This window comes from Scardinius erythrophthalmus, assembly GCF_964197995.2.
Source record: "Scardinius erythrophthalmus genome assembly, chromosome: 3".
Classification (NCBI taxonomy): Eukaryota; Metazoa; Chordata; class Actinopteri; order Cypriniformes; family Leuciscidae; genus Scardinius; species Scardinius erythrophthalmus.
Genome location: NC_138223.1, coordinates 55,831,582 through 55,851,643, shown reverse-complemented (window position 1 = coordinate 55,851,643; position 20,062 = coordinate 55,831,582). Strand labels below are relative to the sequence as shown.

The following is a 20,062-nucleotide window of genomic DNA, read 5'->3' as shown; positions in this document are numbered from 1 at the left end:
TAACCCTCTGAGGTCTGAGCTGTTTTCTGGGCCCTGGAGGTGTTCTGACATGCTCTGACATTTCTGGTTATTTCTGTTACTTGTGACATTTTCATGGCTAAAGTCTAATTACACTGTATTCAGCACAAACTCTGCTACAATAATATATCAGCAGCATGTATGTAAAAGTTTGTAGTTTTGAGATAATGACATTTATGCGTGGTTTGTGAAAATACAAAAAAAAAAAAATTCTCACTGAAATAAGGCCATGAAACCCATACTGATTATTTCTTCACAAGACTTTTGAAAATTGTATGACGTAGCCTAGAATATTTGCTGCAAAACTATGTGAAAATCACCCTGACTGCTCATTCAGATAAGACAATATATTGATTTAAAAATTTTACGACGTGTTTTGTGTGAAAAAGCTTTATGCGGGAGCTCATTAATATGTAAGCTTTTCTCACCTGAGAAAGACAAAGAACCTCCCCTAACGGCCCTATTAGGAGCTATCAGGCCCCTATCATTCTGAGCAACCTTGCTCAATACTGTAAATGAGGAGATTTAAAAAAGAATGGCTTTTAAATTGTTTGGATTTATTTACAACACAACATAATCCAAAGATACACAACAAATGCCAAAAAAGCACTTCAAAGACAGAGACCTTTGTGCCATTCCTAAAAACATTGTACATACCTTTCATTTCCAAGATTTTCACTTTACCATGTTCACATACTGAGACTCATGTGGATGTTGAAGTCCTCAGTGGCATCTGGGCCCTGAAAAAAAAAAGTGAACATACTGATATCAAGAGAAAGGCCTGCACGATTTTGGAAATAAATATTAGATTTTTCTGGTTAAAATTGCTTTTTAAAATTGCTTTTTAAAATTCACAGAATACACACACACACACACACACACACACACACACACATGTTTCCAACAATATAAAAAAATGAACACCAGGTTTATTGTGCCTTGTAGGCATAGGTTATATGCGCAGTGCGGATAAAATAATAATAACAAATAGCAGCCTATAAATCTTCCAAAATATTTCAGTAACAACTAAGCTAGAGAAAAATATATTGATTATCATGTTACTTCAAATATTTCCATCCATTATGATGATATGAAATGAGATAATAATAAAAACATGAAGCCGTTTGGTGCGTTTTGCTTTCATCCAAAATATGATACATTCAAACGCGATTGCTTGCAAAATATGATACATTCAAACGCGATCACGCTCAAATATAAAACATTATGGTTACCATAAACATATCTATGTTTGAGCAGATATCCACAAACACAGTAAACACGGGTCTAAATATTATAATATCCCCCATATATCTAGCAACAGTTCAACTGCAACGTGACATTTATGCAACAATAACAAACTAGGCTATGTAACAATGTCTTACCTTACATCTTTCTTGTCTTCAAATAGCGTTCTTCTTCTTCTGAGGTAGCCTAAATCCAATGTAAGCTCAGGCACGTCTTTCAAACTCGACGAAAAGTGAAGTGAAGTGTTTTGTTGTTGAGGTAATGAGCGAGTTCGCATTCCATGTGGAGATTTGCATGTGAATATCTTTTGCGCGAGTAGGCGTGGTCAAATTAACTGTAATGAGCAAGCGTTTGAGAAGCTGGACATCTTGTTGGTTTTATACAAATTACTTAAACAGAGAATATTTTTTTTCGTTTTGAATCCGATTATTTAAAAGTACACACTTAAATGTTTATAAAAGTATATGGCTCATAAATGTGTGACAAGTATTCGCTGAGTTTTGTTTCAGTTTATAGGCTTGCTCAAGAAAAAAAAGTTCACCGCGACGGAGAGGCAGAACGCACACCCTGTTTATTTTCTTTATTTTACAAAAGCACAATGTTTTGATTTGATTGTAAGTGGACACATACAAAAGGAGAAATATCACAGATTCTTTTTTTATATTTCTTTTTTCTGTATGACCATAAATGACGGAGTAATTTAAGTTTATAGTGCTACAATGTGGAGAAAATTCGGCAAAACGCGCCGGCGCGTTTGTCGACCTCAGAGGGTTAATTCAGGTCTCTTCAAGTTTGACGATCGTCCTGAGAATTATTGGGCATGGAAGTCCTCTTTCATCAACGCAATTGAAGGTTTGCACCTGTCAGCTGCTGAGCAGTTAGACCTTTTGTCTAAATGGTTGGGAGAACAGTCTACACAACATGTGCGAAGGATCAGAACTGTGCACACAGGTAATCCAAACACAGGCTTGGGAAAAGCATGGGAGCGCTTGGAAGATTGCTATGGCTCTCCAGAGATTATTGAGAAATCCCTCTTTGACAGGATTGATAGCTTTCCAAAAATCAGCAACAAAGATGCGAAAAAGCTTAGAGAACTTGGAGATCTTCTACAGTAAGTGGAGTCTGCGAAACATGAAGGCTACCTACCCTGACTTACTTATCTTGACACCGCACGTGGTGTTGCTCCCATCGTAGATAAGTTACCTTACAGTCTTCAGGAGAGGTGGATGGCTCAAGGTTCTCAGGACAAAACAGCACATCAAGTCACCTTTCCTCCATTCTCATTCTTCTGTGATTTCGTCAGCAGAGAGGCTCGAACACGCAACGATCCAAGTTTTGCTCTGTCTTCAGGAATCCATAGTGTGTTGAAACCAGAGCAGCAGTTCAAGAGACAAATGAAAAGCTCAGTCTATACTTACAAGACGGAAGTGTCAGCAGCGACTGTGAGTCAGACACGCAGCTCAAGCTATGATGATGTGGATAAGATCTGCCAGATTCATAAGAAGCCCCACCCTCTCAATCGTTGCAGAGGTTTTAGGATCAAACCTCTGGATGAGCGCAATACTTTTCTAAAGGAGAAAGGTGTTTGCTACAGGTGGCCAACATCTACTCATCTGGCCAGGGAATGCTCATATCGCAGCACTTCATCCAGGACCACAGCCTTCAAACTTATTTGATCATGGCGGGGAGGGAGAAATAGACACGCCTCAACCTGCTATAACTTCCAAGTGTGCAGAAGTCTGTGGTTATGGTGAATGTTCACGGTCATGCTCTAAGATTTGCCTGGCTAAGGTTTACCCAGAAGGCCACCCAGAAGGAGCAATCAAGCTTTATGTGATCCTGGATGACCAGAGCAATAGATCGCTCGCTAGAACCAAGTTCTTCAACTTGCTGCATGTCAAAGGAGAGAAGTCAACATATACTCTACGTACCTGTGCAGGTGTGACAGAGACTGTGGGAAAAAGAGCTACTGTTTTCATTATAGAGTCTTTAGATGGAGTAATGAAGGTGAAATTGCCAACGTTGATCGAATGCAACAATATGCCAGACGACAGGGCCGAGATACCAACACATGATGCAGCACGTTGGCACACTCACCTAAAGCCCATCGCTCATTGCATTCCTCCTTTGGATCCAGAAGCCCAAATTCTTCTTCTTTTGGGTCGTGACATCCTTCAGGTTCATAAAGTACGGGAGCAACGTAATGGTCCTAATAACGCATCCTACGCGCAAAGACTAGACCTAGGATGGGTCGTAGTCGGAGACGTTTGCTTATGATCCGTCCACAGGTCTGCAGCACTTAGTGCTTACTGTACCCATGTACTTGATAATGGACGTCCTTCTCTGCTTCCTCCATGTCCCAACAAACTCAGCGTTAGGGAGAAGTTTGACATCAAGCCTCTGCCTGAGATATCTCTGGCGCACGGCACCTTCATCTTTGATGACTATGCCATAGGAGACACCATCTTTGAGAGGACAAAGGAGGATAATAAAGTTGGATTGTCTATTGAAGACAGGCGCTTTTTGGACATCATGGATAAAGAGATGTTCATGGATGAGAGCAATAGTTGGGTCGCACCACTCCCATTCAGAACACCTCGCCAACGACTCCCTAATAATAGAGAACAGGTATTTACACGCCTAACCTCCCTTTTGCACATTTTTAGAAGGGAGCTGGTAGCTGTAACTGCAGACATCGAACAGATGTTTCACAGCTTCATTGTGAAAGAGGAAGATAGAGACTTCCTTCGTTTTCTCTGGTTCAAGGATATTGACACCATCAAAGAGATTATTGAATACCGCATAAGGGTGCACGTGTTCGGTAATAGTCCATCTCCTGCTGTAGCCATTTATGGTCTTCGACGAGCAGCGGCTTATGGTGAGGAGGAATATGGTTCAGACGCCAGACACTTTGTAGAGAGAGAATTCTATGTCGATGATAGACTATTGTCAACACCCACAGCTGCGGGAACAATCGATCTGTTGACACGAACAAAGAAAATGCTGGCCACTTCAAATTTAAAACTGCACAAATTTGCTTCTAATAGCAGGGAAGTAATGAATGCATTCCCGACCGAAGATCATGCGAAGGGACTCAAAGATCTCAACTTGGAAGTTGACCCTACTCCCATCCAACGTAGTCTCGGACTTAGCTGGGATGTGAAGGGAGACACATTCACCTTTCATATAACCGACATTAACCCTTGTGTGGTGTTCATATTTTTGTTACTCAGCCAGTGTTCGTGGGTCTGGTGGACCCGCTGCATTTTTGGGTTTTTAATTCAACACAATCAAAAATATTATGTTAAAATACTCAACAGATGTTTACTTCATCCCAATTACAAGCAATATAAACAGCATATATGGTTCATATTTTCTCTTTACCTTTGTTAGATCCCATTTAAGAACTGCAACCTCGTGTGGGAATGGCACTCACTCTTGCACTCTTTCACACTTACACACAATCTCTCTCTCACATGCACGCACACACACACTCATGCACACACATACACACACCCACAACACACACACAGACACACACAACACACACACCCACAACACACACACACAGACACACACAAAAAACACACACACACTCACTTGGATATGTGGTGTACGGTCACTCTCCATAGGCATAATGGTTTTTCTAATGTACAAACTGTATATTCTATCCCCCTACACTAACCCTACCCCTAAACCTACCAATCACAGAAAACTTTTGGCATTTTTTGAATTTCAAAAAACACCATTTAGTATGTTTTAGTATGAGGACACAGATGTCGTCATAAACCATGTTTACGTTGTAATACCCATGTCATTATACACATTTGTGTCCTCATAAACCATATACAAGAACATACACACACTAACAGCAGGCCCTGACAGGAGGAGGACAGAGTAAAGGTACACAGGACCTACAATTTCCACACTTTTATTAGCCCCGGGTCCAGTGGACCCGAACATCCTGTGTGTAATATAAATGTGTAGGGGGGGTGTACAGTGTGTTTTCATTGAAAATGTGTTCTGATATATATTCCTCACAGAAAATGAGCCAAGGCCAATGAGTCTCAGTTTGAAAAAATAATTAATTGTATCATTTTTCTTTTGATAAAAAATGAAAACGGGTCCAACAGACCCGAACACCATACAAGGGTTAACCCTCTGGGGTCTGAGGGGTTTTTGGGGTCCTTGAGATGTTCTGACATGCCCTGACATTTGTGCTTTTTTCAGTTGCTTATAAACATATTAATGGCAAAGGTGTAAATTCACTCTATTTAGCACAAACAGGGCTACCATAATATGTGAACAACTTGCATGTACATGTTTGTATTTTTGAGAGAATAATGTTTATGCATGGTTTTTTAAAAAACAAAAAACTAAAGTTTCTGAAATAAGGCCATAAAACACATTCTAAATATATGTAAATAAGACTTTTGATGAATGGATGTCGTTGCCTAGAATTTTTTCTTCAAAATTATGTGAAAATCATCCTGTCTAATCATTCACATAACACAATACATTGATTTAAATCTTGTAAAATACTTTTTGTTTGGAAAGGCCATATGCGGGTGGGCGTGATTCACACCTGCAGAGTCAATGGGGTCCGCATAATGAGGCTGCATACGTAATGAGCCTTTCATTCAGGTGTGTGACTGAGCCACAAGAATGCAAGGACAATATATAACTGGTTTGTTGTTTTTTCCACAAAGTTTGCTTGCAAATTGTACAATATCCAAGGTAAACATTTCTAGTAACTGTGCAGTTAATTGTTCTCATACTGTATTTTCAGATTTGGAATATATTCTCTTCCCAAATGTGTCACTAATAAAGCATAATAAAATTATTTAAAGAGAAGGCTTATAATGACCTTTTAAGATTTTGTTTACATCTATCCTTATATATATATATATATTATTTTTATTTTTTTAAGGTTATACAATTACAACAACATTTAAAATTGTAACAATATTTCCAGTGTAATCTTTCTTTGTATTCGCGATTCATATTAAAACAGTATTTTTGCCAGCTGTAGTAGCTCCACAACAGCACGCATCTGTGCGTTCATTCATTCCGATTAGAACAAAGCAAACAGAACTGACCTATTCCTCAGCGGGATCCGTTTGCTCCTCGAAATGATACTTCCAGAACTTCTGAGGTAAATTTTTGCAGGATTATTATCAAGATAGTATTATTCCTCACAGCATCGTAAAGTACATAAGTCTGAAAGTGAACTCGCGGTGTGTGTTATCCAGCTGATGTGGGCGTTTCACAGGTTTGTATGGATCGCCTCAGATTTGCGTTTGAATAGCGCGCGCTCTCCGTAGGCGGAGCACATTAAAAATTAATTAGCTGAGATGAGAACGACTGACATCTCTCTCTTTGCATACATATTACATAAACTGTGAATATTTGTTTTTTATAAAAATTACTTCGTTTTAAAGTAGAGAATTCAAGCTTCATGCCTGTGTGTCTGTATGTCTGTTTGACTGAGTATTCGCTGAGTTATGGTTCATTTTCGGATGCGTTTCAGAATGGACTACACTGGCAGAGAAGAGGCAGAACTCGCTTCGTGTTTATTTTTCTTTATTTGGCAAAAATCACAACACTTTGTTTTTATTGTGAGTATACACAAAAATAATACACATTTAACAGAATCGATTGATGTATGAAACCTGTTTGTAAAATCAAAGTCAAAAGAGTATTTCGGGTCTCAATTCAACTGATTTGGAAAAAAGCGAGCAGATCACGCCGGCGTGATTGTCGACCTCAGAGGGTTAAGAAGCCCTTTACTTGCAGAGGGATACTGGCTACTGTCAACAGTCTCTTCGACCCACTTGGGTTCGTTGCCCCTGTCATCATTGAAGGGAAATTCCTGCTACGAGAACTCTCAGGTGAGACTTGTGACTGGGATTCTCCCCTCCCTGAAGACAAGGAAGAAGCATGGAATGCATGGAGGAGATCCCTACAAGATCTCAAACAGCTGGAGATTCCTAGAACATATGTTTATACTACTCTCACTACAGCTCTGAGGAAGGAACTCCACATTTTCTCTGATGCTTCTGTCAAAGCGATTGCAGTGGCATATCTTCGTGTCATCAATGGCGAAGGAGCATGTCACACTGGGTTCGTCTTGGGGAAGGCCAAATTAGCTCCGCAAGCTGCTCATACCATTCCCAGGCTGGAACTAGGAGCTGCGGTTTTAGCTGCAGAGATAGCAGATATAATCACAAACGAGCTGGACTTCACTCTAGATGCTGTGGAGTTTTACACGGATAGTAGAGTTGTTGTCCTGGGATACATCTATAACCAGACAAGACGGTTCTATGTATACGTAGCCAACAGAGTGCAGCGTATCCACAGAGTGTCAAACCCAATGCAATGGCACTATGTGTCTACTAAGCATAACCCTGCTGATCACGCCACCCGCTCCGTTCCTGCAGCTCTGTTGGGCACCACCACCTGGCTTACAGGACCTGCCTTCCTGTCGCAAATGGATCAGAATCTGTCTCTGGAGGAGAGGAAATTTGACCTCCTCGGGCCCGAGTTGGACACAGAAGTTCGTCCTCTTGCTACTTCTGTGTCCGATGATTTTCATCTTGAATGTCAACGATTCGAGCGATTCTCTTCTTGGAGGTCATTAGTTAGAGCCATAGCTTTTCTCATACATGTCGCCCAGACTTACAAGTCGTCTGATGATAGAGAAAGAGCCTGGAGCTCATGGCACTACTGTGCTAAGCCTCGTACAGTGAAATAGTTGTTACAAGCAGAGGAAGTTGTAATCAAGAGCATTCAGAGGGAAGCTTACCAAGAAGAGCTCACCTGCATCGCCAAAAGAGATGATATCCCAAGGCACAGCGCTCTGAAAAAACTGAACCCTTACGTAGATAGTAGAGGTCTTCTCAGGATAGGAGGTCGGCTTAAAAATGCAACTTTGGATCTCCAAGAGAAGTTTCCTTTGATTGTTCCAGGACGCAGTCATGCTGCGAAGCTACTTGTGGAGTATTACCATGATCGAGTCAAGCATCAGGGTCGTGTGTTTACTGAATCAGCTATCCGCAATGCAGGGTATTGGATTGTTGGTGTTGGGAAGCTTTTCAACAGCATTGTACACAAGTGCGTCGTATGCAACAAGCTTCGTGGGAAGGTAACTGAGCAGAAGATGGCGGACTTGCCCATCGATCGCCTGAGCACTGAACCTCCCTTCACGCACGTCGATCTTGATGTTTTTGGACCTTGGACAGTTGTCGCAAGGTGCACGCGAGGAGGACAAGCTCAGAGCAAAAGATGGGCTGTTCTTTTCACTTGTATGAGTATTCGTGCCATACATATTGAGCTGATTGACAGTATGGATTCATCCACCTTTATAAACGCCTTGAGAAGGTTTTTTGCTCTACAAGATCCTGCCAAACAAATTCGGTCTGATTGCGGGACCAATTTTGTAGGAGCCTGTAAAGAGCTGGAAATTGTGGTAAATGATCCTCAAGAGCCTAGTGTGAGGAAGTATAAGGGTGTAGAGGGTTGTTTATGGGTCTTCAATCCACCTCATAGGAGGAGCCTGGGAGCGGATGATAGGAGTCTCCAGGCGCATACTAGATTCCATGCTCCAACAGATCAGTCCTTCCTGCTTGACACATGAAGTGTTGTCTACCTTGATGGCAGAGATTACAGGAATTATCAATTCAAGACCCCTTGTTCCTATTTCCACAGACCCAGATTCACCTTTCTTGTTAACGCCAGCAATGCTCCTAACTCAAAAGGGTCATACACTCCTCCCACCTCCAGGTGACTTCAAGGAAACCAATCTCCATAGACAGCAATGGAGAAGGGTGCAACATCTTGCTAATACTTTCTGGAATAGATGGAGGCGTGAATACCTCTCAACGCTTCAAAGCCGAAGCAAATGGCAAGAGGAACGATGAAATCTAAGAGAGGGCGATGTTGTCCTTCTTAAGGATGCTCAAAGTAAGCGCAATGAATGGCCTATGGCTCTTGTGACCAAGATTTTTCCCAGCAGTGACAAAAGAGTCAGAACGGTTGAACTAAGAGTTGCAAGGAATGGGACAATCAAGACAGTCCTCAGACGTATATCGGAAACAGTTCTGCTCATGCCAACGGAGGACTGATATTTGTGAGGTCTTATGTGAACATTCTCAGGTTCTATGGTGGTATCTAAACAATACCAGGCGGGGAGTGTCATGGCACACATTTGTTTTTTATTTGTTAGCACCATCTTGTGGCAGTTTGGTGTTATAACTAAGAAATTGATTATTGTAAACCATTTTCTTAGTGGTTGATTTAGGTCATGTGACTCTTGGGTTAGAGGTTAACCAGGATATAGCCGCTGTGTTCCAGTTTCTTTCCATGCGGTGGGCCAACAAGTCATCTCTCTGTTTTCTTTACGTTTTTGTGCCTCAGAAAGGCTTTGCCTTTTTACAAAAAAGAGAAAGAAGAGGAAAGAACAAAACAGTAAAACTTTTAACTTTACTACTGTGTCTGCCCTTTTCTGACTCCTGTTAGCTATCTGTCAATGTTGCGTAGATGGAACACGCATCTAGGACAGAATAAAGACAATTTCTGACAGTTTGTGACAATCCAGCAGGATGAAACTGAGTTACCCTCTTTTGATAAAACATTTGCATTTAATAAATAACATATAAAACATCTCAATTACCTCAAATGGATTAACATAATCTCTCCTGAGTGGAAGAAGCATTATTCTGTGAGTTCATCATCACTGTGTGTGCATTCACTAAATATTCTAAAGTGTTCAGTAATTAATTCATCTTAGTGTAACCAGTGGATCACAACACCAAACGTGACTGATGTTGCTGGAGTTCACAAAACCAGTTTTGTGAAACCACAACTTCTGCATTGTAGATAGTGAGTAACATTGGACACCCAAACACAGGGCAACAGGCTTTCATTCATCTGGATCTTTATTTTCACTTCTGATAAACACACATGAATCGCTCTTAAATGTCCTTTCTCTCCCACGCAATCATGGTGCAAAGGAGTCCAAAAAGGCAAAAAACAAATGAAGTGAAAGAGATTGCTTTACACAAGAAAATTGTATAAAACAGAAAACATGCTTGATATAAACACACAAACAAGCATCCTCTATGGGTGAAACTCCCTTACATGTTCTGTCTCGGGTAAATGTGCTATCTTATCACCATTCGATAAATAATAATAATAAAAAAAAATAAAAATAAAAAAAAAAACTAATACAAAAAATAATAACACACTTAATTAAAATAACATTATAAACATAATTTAAGATGGATATATATAAGGGACTGTTCGTTTTTTATTTAAGGGGCCACCGGAGGAGTTTTGAGATCTGTTGTCAAAAAAGACATGACCCTCCCTTCGCCAGCAATCCATTTTTCTATGACCCTCCAAAATGATTGTGAAAAAAGGCCCTCCCCGATAATTTATTGATTAGCCTACTTCTGTACTGGTTTGCGCTTGGCAAAGATGTTCAGATAGCCATTGTTTGTTTGTTTGTTTACTCTTGCTTTCTCATCTTACTAGGGCTGTAACGATAGACCAAACCTACGATTCGGTTCGTATCACGATTTTTGATTTTAGATTTGAAAAAAAATCATGTTTTCGGTGCATGCGGTGTGACTCGTTCAACATGTGGGTGGCGCTGCCAACAAAGCATCTAAAAGCTGTCACAAAGAACCAGCAAAAGTAATGATTATTAATATGTCAAATATAGCAAGGAGACATTTTAATTGTTTATTAAAGTGTCGACTGCAAAGATGAAGTTGACGATGTGTCGCGATCTTCTCAGAACGCGCCAGAGAGAAATGCACATTTCATGAGCAGAAAGCAGTCTGTTTTGCTTCGTTTTGAATTGTTCTGTTTAAAAGTAGACATTTCAAGCTTTCTATATATTTCTCAGGTCTGTGAGGCAAGTAGCATACCTTACGCTGAGTTTCGGTTAATTTATGAGACAAGAGTCCAGTTCACTCGCCCGCGCCTCCGTGTCATGATTATCTATTTTCTACTATATTTACTTCTTATTTATTAAATCCAGATGAAACATTGATTAAAATTAAGATACAATTAATATTAAAAAAACGAAATTCACTTTAAATTAAGGCTTTGTGCTTTCTGTTTGAGGTCTCTGTGAAATTTTTAAAGTCGCTTTCAGAGCAGTCATGTCCGTAATGGAGAACTGTCACGCCCGTAACATTTTTTTTTTTTTTTTTTTCACATAAATGCGAACACGAAAAATAAAATAAAAATAATATTTTATATTCTGTGGAGGCCGATCTTTATTCATCCAGTGGGTATATCTCTTTTGGTTTGCACAGTGCAATTTATAGAATTGCAAAAAAATATTTTGCCACCTAAAAGATAAAGATTTTTTGTGTCACGTCACATATTTCCCTCATATTAAATATAAAACGCATGTGTAGACTGATATGTTTCTAATGTCTTGACTCCTTTCAGATGTTTCAAAATATTGGTATTAAATGCATTTTCTGAGAATTTACATTTCAAGTTTTGACTGCAAATGTCACGTCCATAACACTGGAATCGCCCAATTTTAACGAATTTATCCTCAACTAGTTTTTGTGGTGTAGGTCTACGTATTTTATTATGTTAACTTAAATAATACTAATAGTAATTTAAAGATGTGGTAGCCCTACATCTTACACATCGTGGAAACAAAATAAGAACGGAAACTAAAATATGGTAGAATCGCGCTACAGCACATTCTATCACTGATATCCATTGCAGTTCTGGCGCCTCAGTCCCAATACTGTAAAACTCGACGTACATATTCACATCACGCATGTTAATGCACCGGCCAGAGTTACACTCACAGGACACTGTGCACTTATTCGCAATCACAAAAGTTCATTATTTGCTCGTGCTTTAAAGCTTTGCCGGGTAAACATTTCATTGGCATTCTGTTCTGACATGATGCACTTTTTCTAAGCGCGAACTGAAGTGCGCGCGCACTGTCAAACAGCGCCAAACTGGATTTTTGCTGGGGCAGACCCATCTGATATCGAAGGGGGGGCTGATAACGCGAGATCAACATGGAGCTAAATGGAAAAAAATAGCACCAAACAAGCCACTTTGAAATGTTGCTGTTTTCATGAATATAAAAGTTGGGTGACCCTCCCCCTAGACTAAAAAAAAGTTGGATGACCCTCCCCTCAACAAAGAATAAAAATACATGACCCTCCCCTATTTTCCTCCGGTGGCCCCTTCCATAAATACCGAACGGTCCCTAAGACTTGAGTACTCAAATGAACTCTACCTCTCCCATGAAATGGTACAAAAGGGAAGAATAAGAGCAAACTCTCAAAAAAAATAAAAAATAAAATAAGACATCATGACTCAATTAAAGGGAAAACCCTCACAAATAGACAGCTATACCAAGTATACAGATATGAACAATTTTGTGTTCGTCCTACTTAATATATTTAACAGTATAATTTTTATATCAGTTACATTAGCAATATGACAGAAAACCTGAATGATCCATCTCTTACTTGCACTTGTGGAAGTTACCTTGTGGTAATTGTGACTTTACATCTTACAATGTGACTTTAAATCTCTGAATTGCAACTATTTCTCATAACTGTAACTTTATATCTCACACTTCAAATTTATATTACAATATGTCTTGTTTTTTGCAAAGCAACCTCATACATTGTGACTATAGCTCACAATTGCAGCTCTATTTATTACAATGGTGACTATTATTTGATTTCACAATTGTGAGACAATTGCATGAAATCTTAATTACCTGTTTGTTTGTTTTTTGCTCTGAGGTGGAAATGTGTCTCTGTGGTTCATCACAGGAGGTTGTTAAATCTGACACAGAGACACTGAAGATTTGGGATAAAGCCCAAATCCAGCATAGAGGGGTTCAGTAAATGTAGTGTTGAATGTGTATATGTGTGTGAGTGTGTTTGTGTCAGAGACGCTGTAGAAGGACAGAGTGCCGGCAGACCAGTCCAGATACACTCCTACTCTATTACAGCGGGCTGAAGGGCCAGATACTTCAGTGCTTTCATTATTGAACCAGACTGTGTAATTCATATCAGAACAGTACATACTCCAGGACTTATCATTCAGTCCAAACCAACAGTCAGTCCCATGTTTCCTGTCGATTCCTTTATATGTCACTGCTACATGACCTGAGCCACTCCATTTAACCTCCCAGTAACAGCGTCCAGTCAGACTCTCTCCACACAGAACCTGCTCCTGGAGCTCAAATCTCTCTGGATGATCAGGATACGGCTGATGCTGCTCTTTCACACATGTTGCCTTTCTGTTGTCATCAGACAGGATGAGTTGAGTGTGTGCTGTGTTTATATCCAGTGTAAGATCACAGGCATCTGAACACAACAAGAGAGATCAGCACATCTTTGACATTGTTAAATATGCACAGGTGTGTGTGTGTGTGTTTGTATGTGTGTGTACTCGGTAAACCCTACATTATGAGGACCAAATGTCTCCACAGTGTTGATAATAACTGTAATTTTTGACATTTTTTTGGTCCCCATGAGGAAAACAGCTTATAATTTTAGGGGTAAGGTTAGTGTAAAGGATAGAATATACAAAGTTCTATCATGAAACTCTAGATGGCGCAGGCTGATAGGTCTTTAACTCAATAAAGACCTCAATTACTGCTTGTAATCACATCATTCTCTGTAAGGCACAGCTGATTGGTCCCTGCTGTATCAGTAGCCAATGAGCTCGCTGCTCAACCTTCAAATACTTGGTCAGCATTCGCTGTAGCTTTCAGAAACCCTCCACCTTCCCCAGCTCCACATGTGTAGATCTGCTATGGTTTATTTCATGCATGCTGTATTGTACAGCTTGTCTACTTGCTCACAGCAGTGTGTTGTGTGTGTATTGGCAATAGCAAGTCTCTGTACATGCACTACAGCAGAAGCAGTGTAGCAGATCTATTCCGCTAAGGCCAAACATATTAACATTGTCATATCCATTACCATAACAAACACTCTGTCATGACAGAAATACAGTTGTTACAGTATGAACATCACTACACCTATGTCATTTCCTCATAATCATAGGAATACCAGTGTGTAGGGCTGGGCATTGACACAAATTTCAAGATTTTATTTCAATTCACAAGCTTGCATTTGGATATGATTTCAATTTGATACAATTAGATTCTAAATCAATTAATTAAATCAATTAGTCATACATTAAATAGCTACTGAAGAACAGGGTAAGTAGAAATACAATGAATATAAATTATAGTGCATATATTAGGTTCATATTTCTAGCTGACTAGCTAGTTTTTGGACATTAATTCGCTTTTCTGTGGTAAATGTAACATAACGTGACACTGTATTCAAGCTGTTTTATATGGGGTGAGATTTCGGTCAGAATTCTGCGCGCGCAAGATCACATTTTGAGGGCATTTCGCACGCGCGTGAAATGAGTTTTGTGGAGAAATGTTCGTCTCGCAGATAAGAAAATATTGCGAGCGAACGAAAATCAATTTTGCATTTAAAATAAGTATTTGGATGTGCGCGGACGTTCTCTTTCGTGTGTGCAAAGTTTCACTTTCTTGCTCCTTTCATACCAGCCGTGAGCGCTCTCTAAGCCCAGACGACTCGCTTGCTCAACACAACCCAGCGTTACAATATGCCATAATTCCAGCCAATCAGAGATGAGACTGCTAAATTCTGATTGGCTGGCTTGAAAACCAATCACAAGACTCCCTGCATCACCGACTGCGGAAGAGAACTAGTGCAGTTGAGTAAAGTTGGCAGTAAATTCACAGATTCGAACTTCCCGGGTCAATAACTCGTGAGCTAAACGTTGTTACTGCACAAATAACACCTCTTTTTAATTGTAGTAATGTAGACAAGCAGCTACAACCTAATTTTCCTCCAAACGAGCTTTCCCTCGCAGTGGACAAAATACATTGATCTCTATGCGCAGGTGGGACCGTCTGAAAAGTGCAAAACCCAAAAAGCGTTACTATGAAAACAGTCAATAACTTCACTGTCATACACTATAGTGTCATCAAATTCAGTTCAGAAATCACTGCTGTCCTGATGGTTATACTACAACACTTATTTTGTATAAATATCGTTTTGCATATTTTTATGATTATTATTTATGAAAAATATTCAATAACTTTACTGTAATTCACTGTATTGTTGCCAAATTCAGTTCACACATCACTGCTGTCCTGATGGTTATACTACAACACTTATTTTGGATTTTTTTTTTTTTTAAGTTGTATATACAATTGTAAATTTATAATTTTTTAAAATGATTTTTATGAAAAAATTCAATAACTTCAATGTAATTCACTGTATTGTTGCCTAATTTAGTTCACACATCACTGCTGTCCTGAAGGTTATACTACAACACTTATTTTGGTAAAATATATATTTTTAATTGTATATACAATTGTAAATGTATAATTTTTATGATTTTTATGAAACATACTCAATAACTTTACTGTAATTCACTGTATTGTTGCTAAATTCAGTTCACACATCACTGCTGTCCTGATGGTTATACAACAACACTTATTTTGGGGAAAATATATTTTAAGTTGTACAATTGTACATTTGTGATTTTTTTATGATTTTTATGAAAAATATTTAATAACTTCACTGTAATTCACTGTATTGTTGCCAAATTTAGTTCACCCATCACTGCTGTCCTGATGGTTATAAAACAATCGAATCTGTGAATTTACTGCCAACTTTACTCAACTGCACTAGTTCTCTTCCGCAGTCGGTGATGCAGGGAGTCTTGTGATTGGTTTTCAAGCCAGCCAATCAGAATTTAGCAGTCTCATCTCTGATTGGCTGGAATTATGGCATATTGTAACGCTGGGTTGTGTTGAGCAAGCGAGCCGTCTGGGCTTAGAGAGCGCTCACGGCTGGTATGAAAGGAGCAAGAAAGTGAAACTTTGCACACGCGAAAGAGAACGTCCGCGCACATCCAAATACTTATTTTAAATGCAAAATTGATTTTCGTTCGCTCGCAATATTTTCTTATCTGCGAGACGAACATTTCTCCGCAAAACTCATTTCACGCGCGTGTGAAATGCCCTTTTGCGCGCTCAAAATGTGATCTTGCGCGCGCAGAATTCTGACCGAAATCTCACCCCATAGTTTTATTGCCATCTTTCCATAGTTGAAATACTGATTGAGCAATTACACGTATTGTGGTAAGATGCATCTTTCAATATATCTTCTGATGTTAATTCATGTTTATGCTTTAACAAGCAATAATGGGGAAGAGATGATCATTTCACGTGCGCTTCGCCTGAACTGAAGGTGCTATGTGATCTGACGCACCACATTAAAGAGCGCCGAAACAGTATTTATTGTTTTGAATTTCGTAATAAAAATGACAGAATTTGAAAGCAGAGATGATGTTTCATTAAAGAAGTTGCACAGCAAAAAGCTTATTGCAATTTATTAGATGGGACGTGTGCTACAAAGTTTTGTTCATTCATCAACTGAAAACAGCAGAAGCCCTATTCGGACAGGACTAGTTTTCTAAACAGCGTTTGAGTAACAATTCTTATCACTCGATGTCTGTGTTCATGTACTGATTTAGACGGGACTAACATCTATGTGTATATTACAGAGCTAGGACTGTGTGTTTTCTAGATGTGGCCGTTACAAAGGTCATGTCCTGTGCGTGTTACGTGTCACGTATATGTCTGTTAAATTATTAATTGTTTATATGATTTTAATTTATTATAAAAAAAAAACATTTAAGTAAACTTAATGAGTTTATAGCAGTGGCTGTTTAAATGAATAATTGAGCAGAGAAATCTAGACAAGTATCTTACTCTTACTTAGTCTAAAATACTGGGTCATTTGCACTGGAATTTTCACAATTTCACGTCTGTGGAACAAATTAACAACCCTATTAAAACTATTCCTGTTCAAATAGAGCTATTGACTGAGAGATTATTGGGATTTAAAGCTGAGAAGCTGAGAAGCTGAGCAGATTGAATGGACTTAGCCAAAATTTTGAATGTTTACAACTCTCATGCCCCTCCCCCACTACCAACGAGCACCCGCCCATCATCAGTGCGTGTGTACCTGATTTTCTGTGAACGCGTACGTCTCTTCAGCATCGATCAACACCATGGACTCGGAGGTAGGCTGCCCTGGCTAATCTATCCATAGATAGCAATAACCGAGGAATTGGAAGCTTGTTAGTAGATTTTCTCTCCGCCATCACGCTTCGTACAATCTTCAGGCGAACTTCAGGCGTGTCGTGTGCATGTGATATTGTAATGTTCGCGTCTGCGCGAGGGAGGGGGGATCTGTGGCGTGTGCACGAACTGTGATTGGCAGTCAGATCTCACACCCCCCTGCGCTGATTGGACCCGATGAGACGGGAGCGGTGGATTTTTGCAAAACAAATAGCACGCTCCAGGTGGAGTTAGAAGCTCGGGTTTTTTCTAAAACCACCTTATTTATGTTGTTCTGTCGGATTATAGTGTCAATTTCACTGAATTTGATCAAAAAAATGTTGCCGACGGCAGCTTTAAGGATCGATAAGCTGTTCTTCAAAATGACAATCGATTTAAATCGAGGAATTTATATTTCTTACCCAGCCCTACCAGTGTGTGTGCGTGTGTGTGTGTGTGTGTGTGTGTGTGTGTGTGTGTATGTGTGTGTAGGACCTACATTTTGCCAGTCCTGGTGCAATCCTGAAATATCCACCATGGTCCAAACTATACAGAGACAAAAACATACACAAAACTAACAAACAAACAAAAATTACATGATATGTGGGAAGATTCATAAAATTGCAAGAGTTTTGTGGCTTTTAATATGAGTTTACATATGAGTTTATTTATATCATTTCAGGGTTCTCAAGTCTCACGCATTGGCCGTGAGACACACGCAATTCAACCAGTTCACACGCTCAACTCAACTCAACTCAACTCAACTCAACTTTATTTATATAGCACCACTAAAAACAACGATTGTTGACCAAGGTGCTGTACATTATTGCACAAAACATTGGCATTAACATCATTTACTACATAAGAAAACATGACAAAACACAGAACATACCAGACACCGCACAAATCAGCTACAATTATAAGCCAGAGAAAAATAGTAGGTTTTGAGTTTAGCTTTAAACTCATGTAGGGTAGTGGCAGTTCTAATAAAAACAGGTAAGCTGTTCCAAAGTTTTGGTGCAGCAACGGCAAAGGCTCGATCTCCTCTCGTTTTTAATCTGACCCGCGGAACATTTAACAGTCTCTGGTTGGATGACCTAAGAGACCTTCCAGGATTGTGAATGGAAAGTAAATCAGAGACGTATACAGGAGCCAATCCATTCAAGGATTTAAAAACCAGCATCACAACTTTAAAATCAATTCTGTAACGGATTGGGAGCCAATGCAGAGATTTAAGAACAGGGGTAATGTGCTCTCGTTTGCGCACACCAGTAAGGAGCCTGGCAGCTGCATTCTGCACCATTTGCAGACGGTTAAGAGTTGCTTGATTAGTGCCCAGATACAGGGAATTACAATAGTCCAGCCTTGTCGAAATAAAAGCATGAATCACCCTTTCAAAGTCCTTAAAAGAAAGAAATGATTTCACTTTGGCTAAAACTCTAAGATGAAAAAAACTGGTTTTGACTACCGTATTAATCTGTTTGTCAAATTTGAGAGCACTATCAAAAACCACGCCCAGATTCTTCACTAATGGTTTCACACATGGAGATAAAGAGCCAAAATTTGGGCAAAGGGAGCTAGCAGCTTCTGATGGTTCAAAAACTATGATCTCAGTTTTACCATCATTAAGGTGAAGGAAATTTAGCGACATCCAGGCCTTTACCTCTGCTAGACAAGCCAACAGACTTTCTAAACCCAAGTTATTTGATCCCAGGGGCAGATAAACTTGGGTATCGTCAGCATAACTATGGAAGGAGATGCCATGCTTCCTAAAAATCGACCCCAGGGGAAGCATATATAAGGAAAATAAAATCGGAGCAAGGATAGAACCTTGAGGGACCCCATACGTAAGCGGCGCTGCATTTGAAGTAAACTCACCAATATTAACAGAAAAACTTCTGTTACTCAAATAGGATTGAAACCATTTAAGGGCATTTCCCCGAATGCCCACCCAATGCTCCAGCCGTGAAATTAGAACAGAGTGGTCAATAGTGTCAAACGCCGCACTCAAATCTAACAGCACCAACACTGCAGACTTGCCGGAATCAAGGGTCAATAAAATATCATTTAAAACTTTAACCAATGCTGTTTCTGTAGAATGGTATTTCTTAAAACCCGATTGGAACACCTCAAATATCTTGTTTTCATTAAGAAAGTTCTGTAATTGATGAAACACTATTTTCTCTAAAATCTTAGATATAAAAGAAAGATTTGAGACTGGCCTAAAATTTGTCAGAACTGCCAGATCTAAATTTGGCTTTTTGAGAAGTGGATGTACAATTGCATGCTTCATGTCATCTGGTACCGTTGCTGCTACAAGACAGCTGTTCATGATCTTTTGAACAATGGGCCCAATCACCTCAAAAATTTGTTTAAAAAACCGTGGGGGAAGAGCATCATAGGGAGATCCTGAGGGTTTGAGCTTGGCTACAATATCTTGTAAATCGGGCAGAGTTACAGGCTCAAAATAACTCAAAAGACCCGTGCAAACTGGCGGGACAGAAAACTCAAGAGATACAGTGGAGATATTTTGCCTAATATTACTTATCTTATCCACAAAGAATTTTAAAAATGTGTCACACATAGCCAGAGACTCTGTGGGGAAAAGACCCA

The 20,062-nt window shown here is 39.5% G+C and overlaps 1 protein-coding gene across 1 annotated transcript in view; it reads right to left on the bottom strand.

Moving 5' to 3' along the window:
* Positions 1-13,101: 13,101 nt before the first annotated feature.
* The window catches only part of LOC308687466 (NACHT, LRR and PYD domains-containing protein 3-like), a gene marked incomplete at its 3' end in the record, with an annotated part of 51,156 nt that continues 44,195 nt past the window's right edge, over positions 13,102-20,062 (bottom strand). Inside the window, exons 7-8 of the mRNA XM_081360037.1 lie at positions 17,949-17,995; positions 13,102-13,634 (exon numbers count right to left, since the gene is read on the bottom strand). Coding sequence (XP_081216163.1) covers positions 13,102-13,634; positions 17,949-17,995 — 580 coding nt within the window. The remainder of the gene's footprint in view (positions 13,635-17,948; positions 17,996-20,062) is intronic.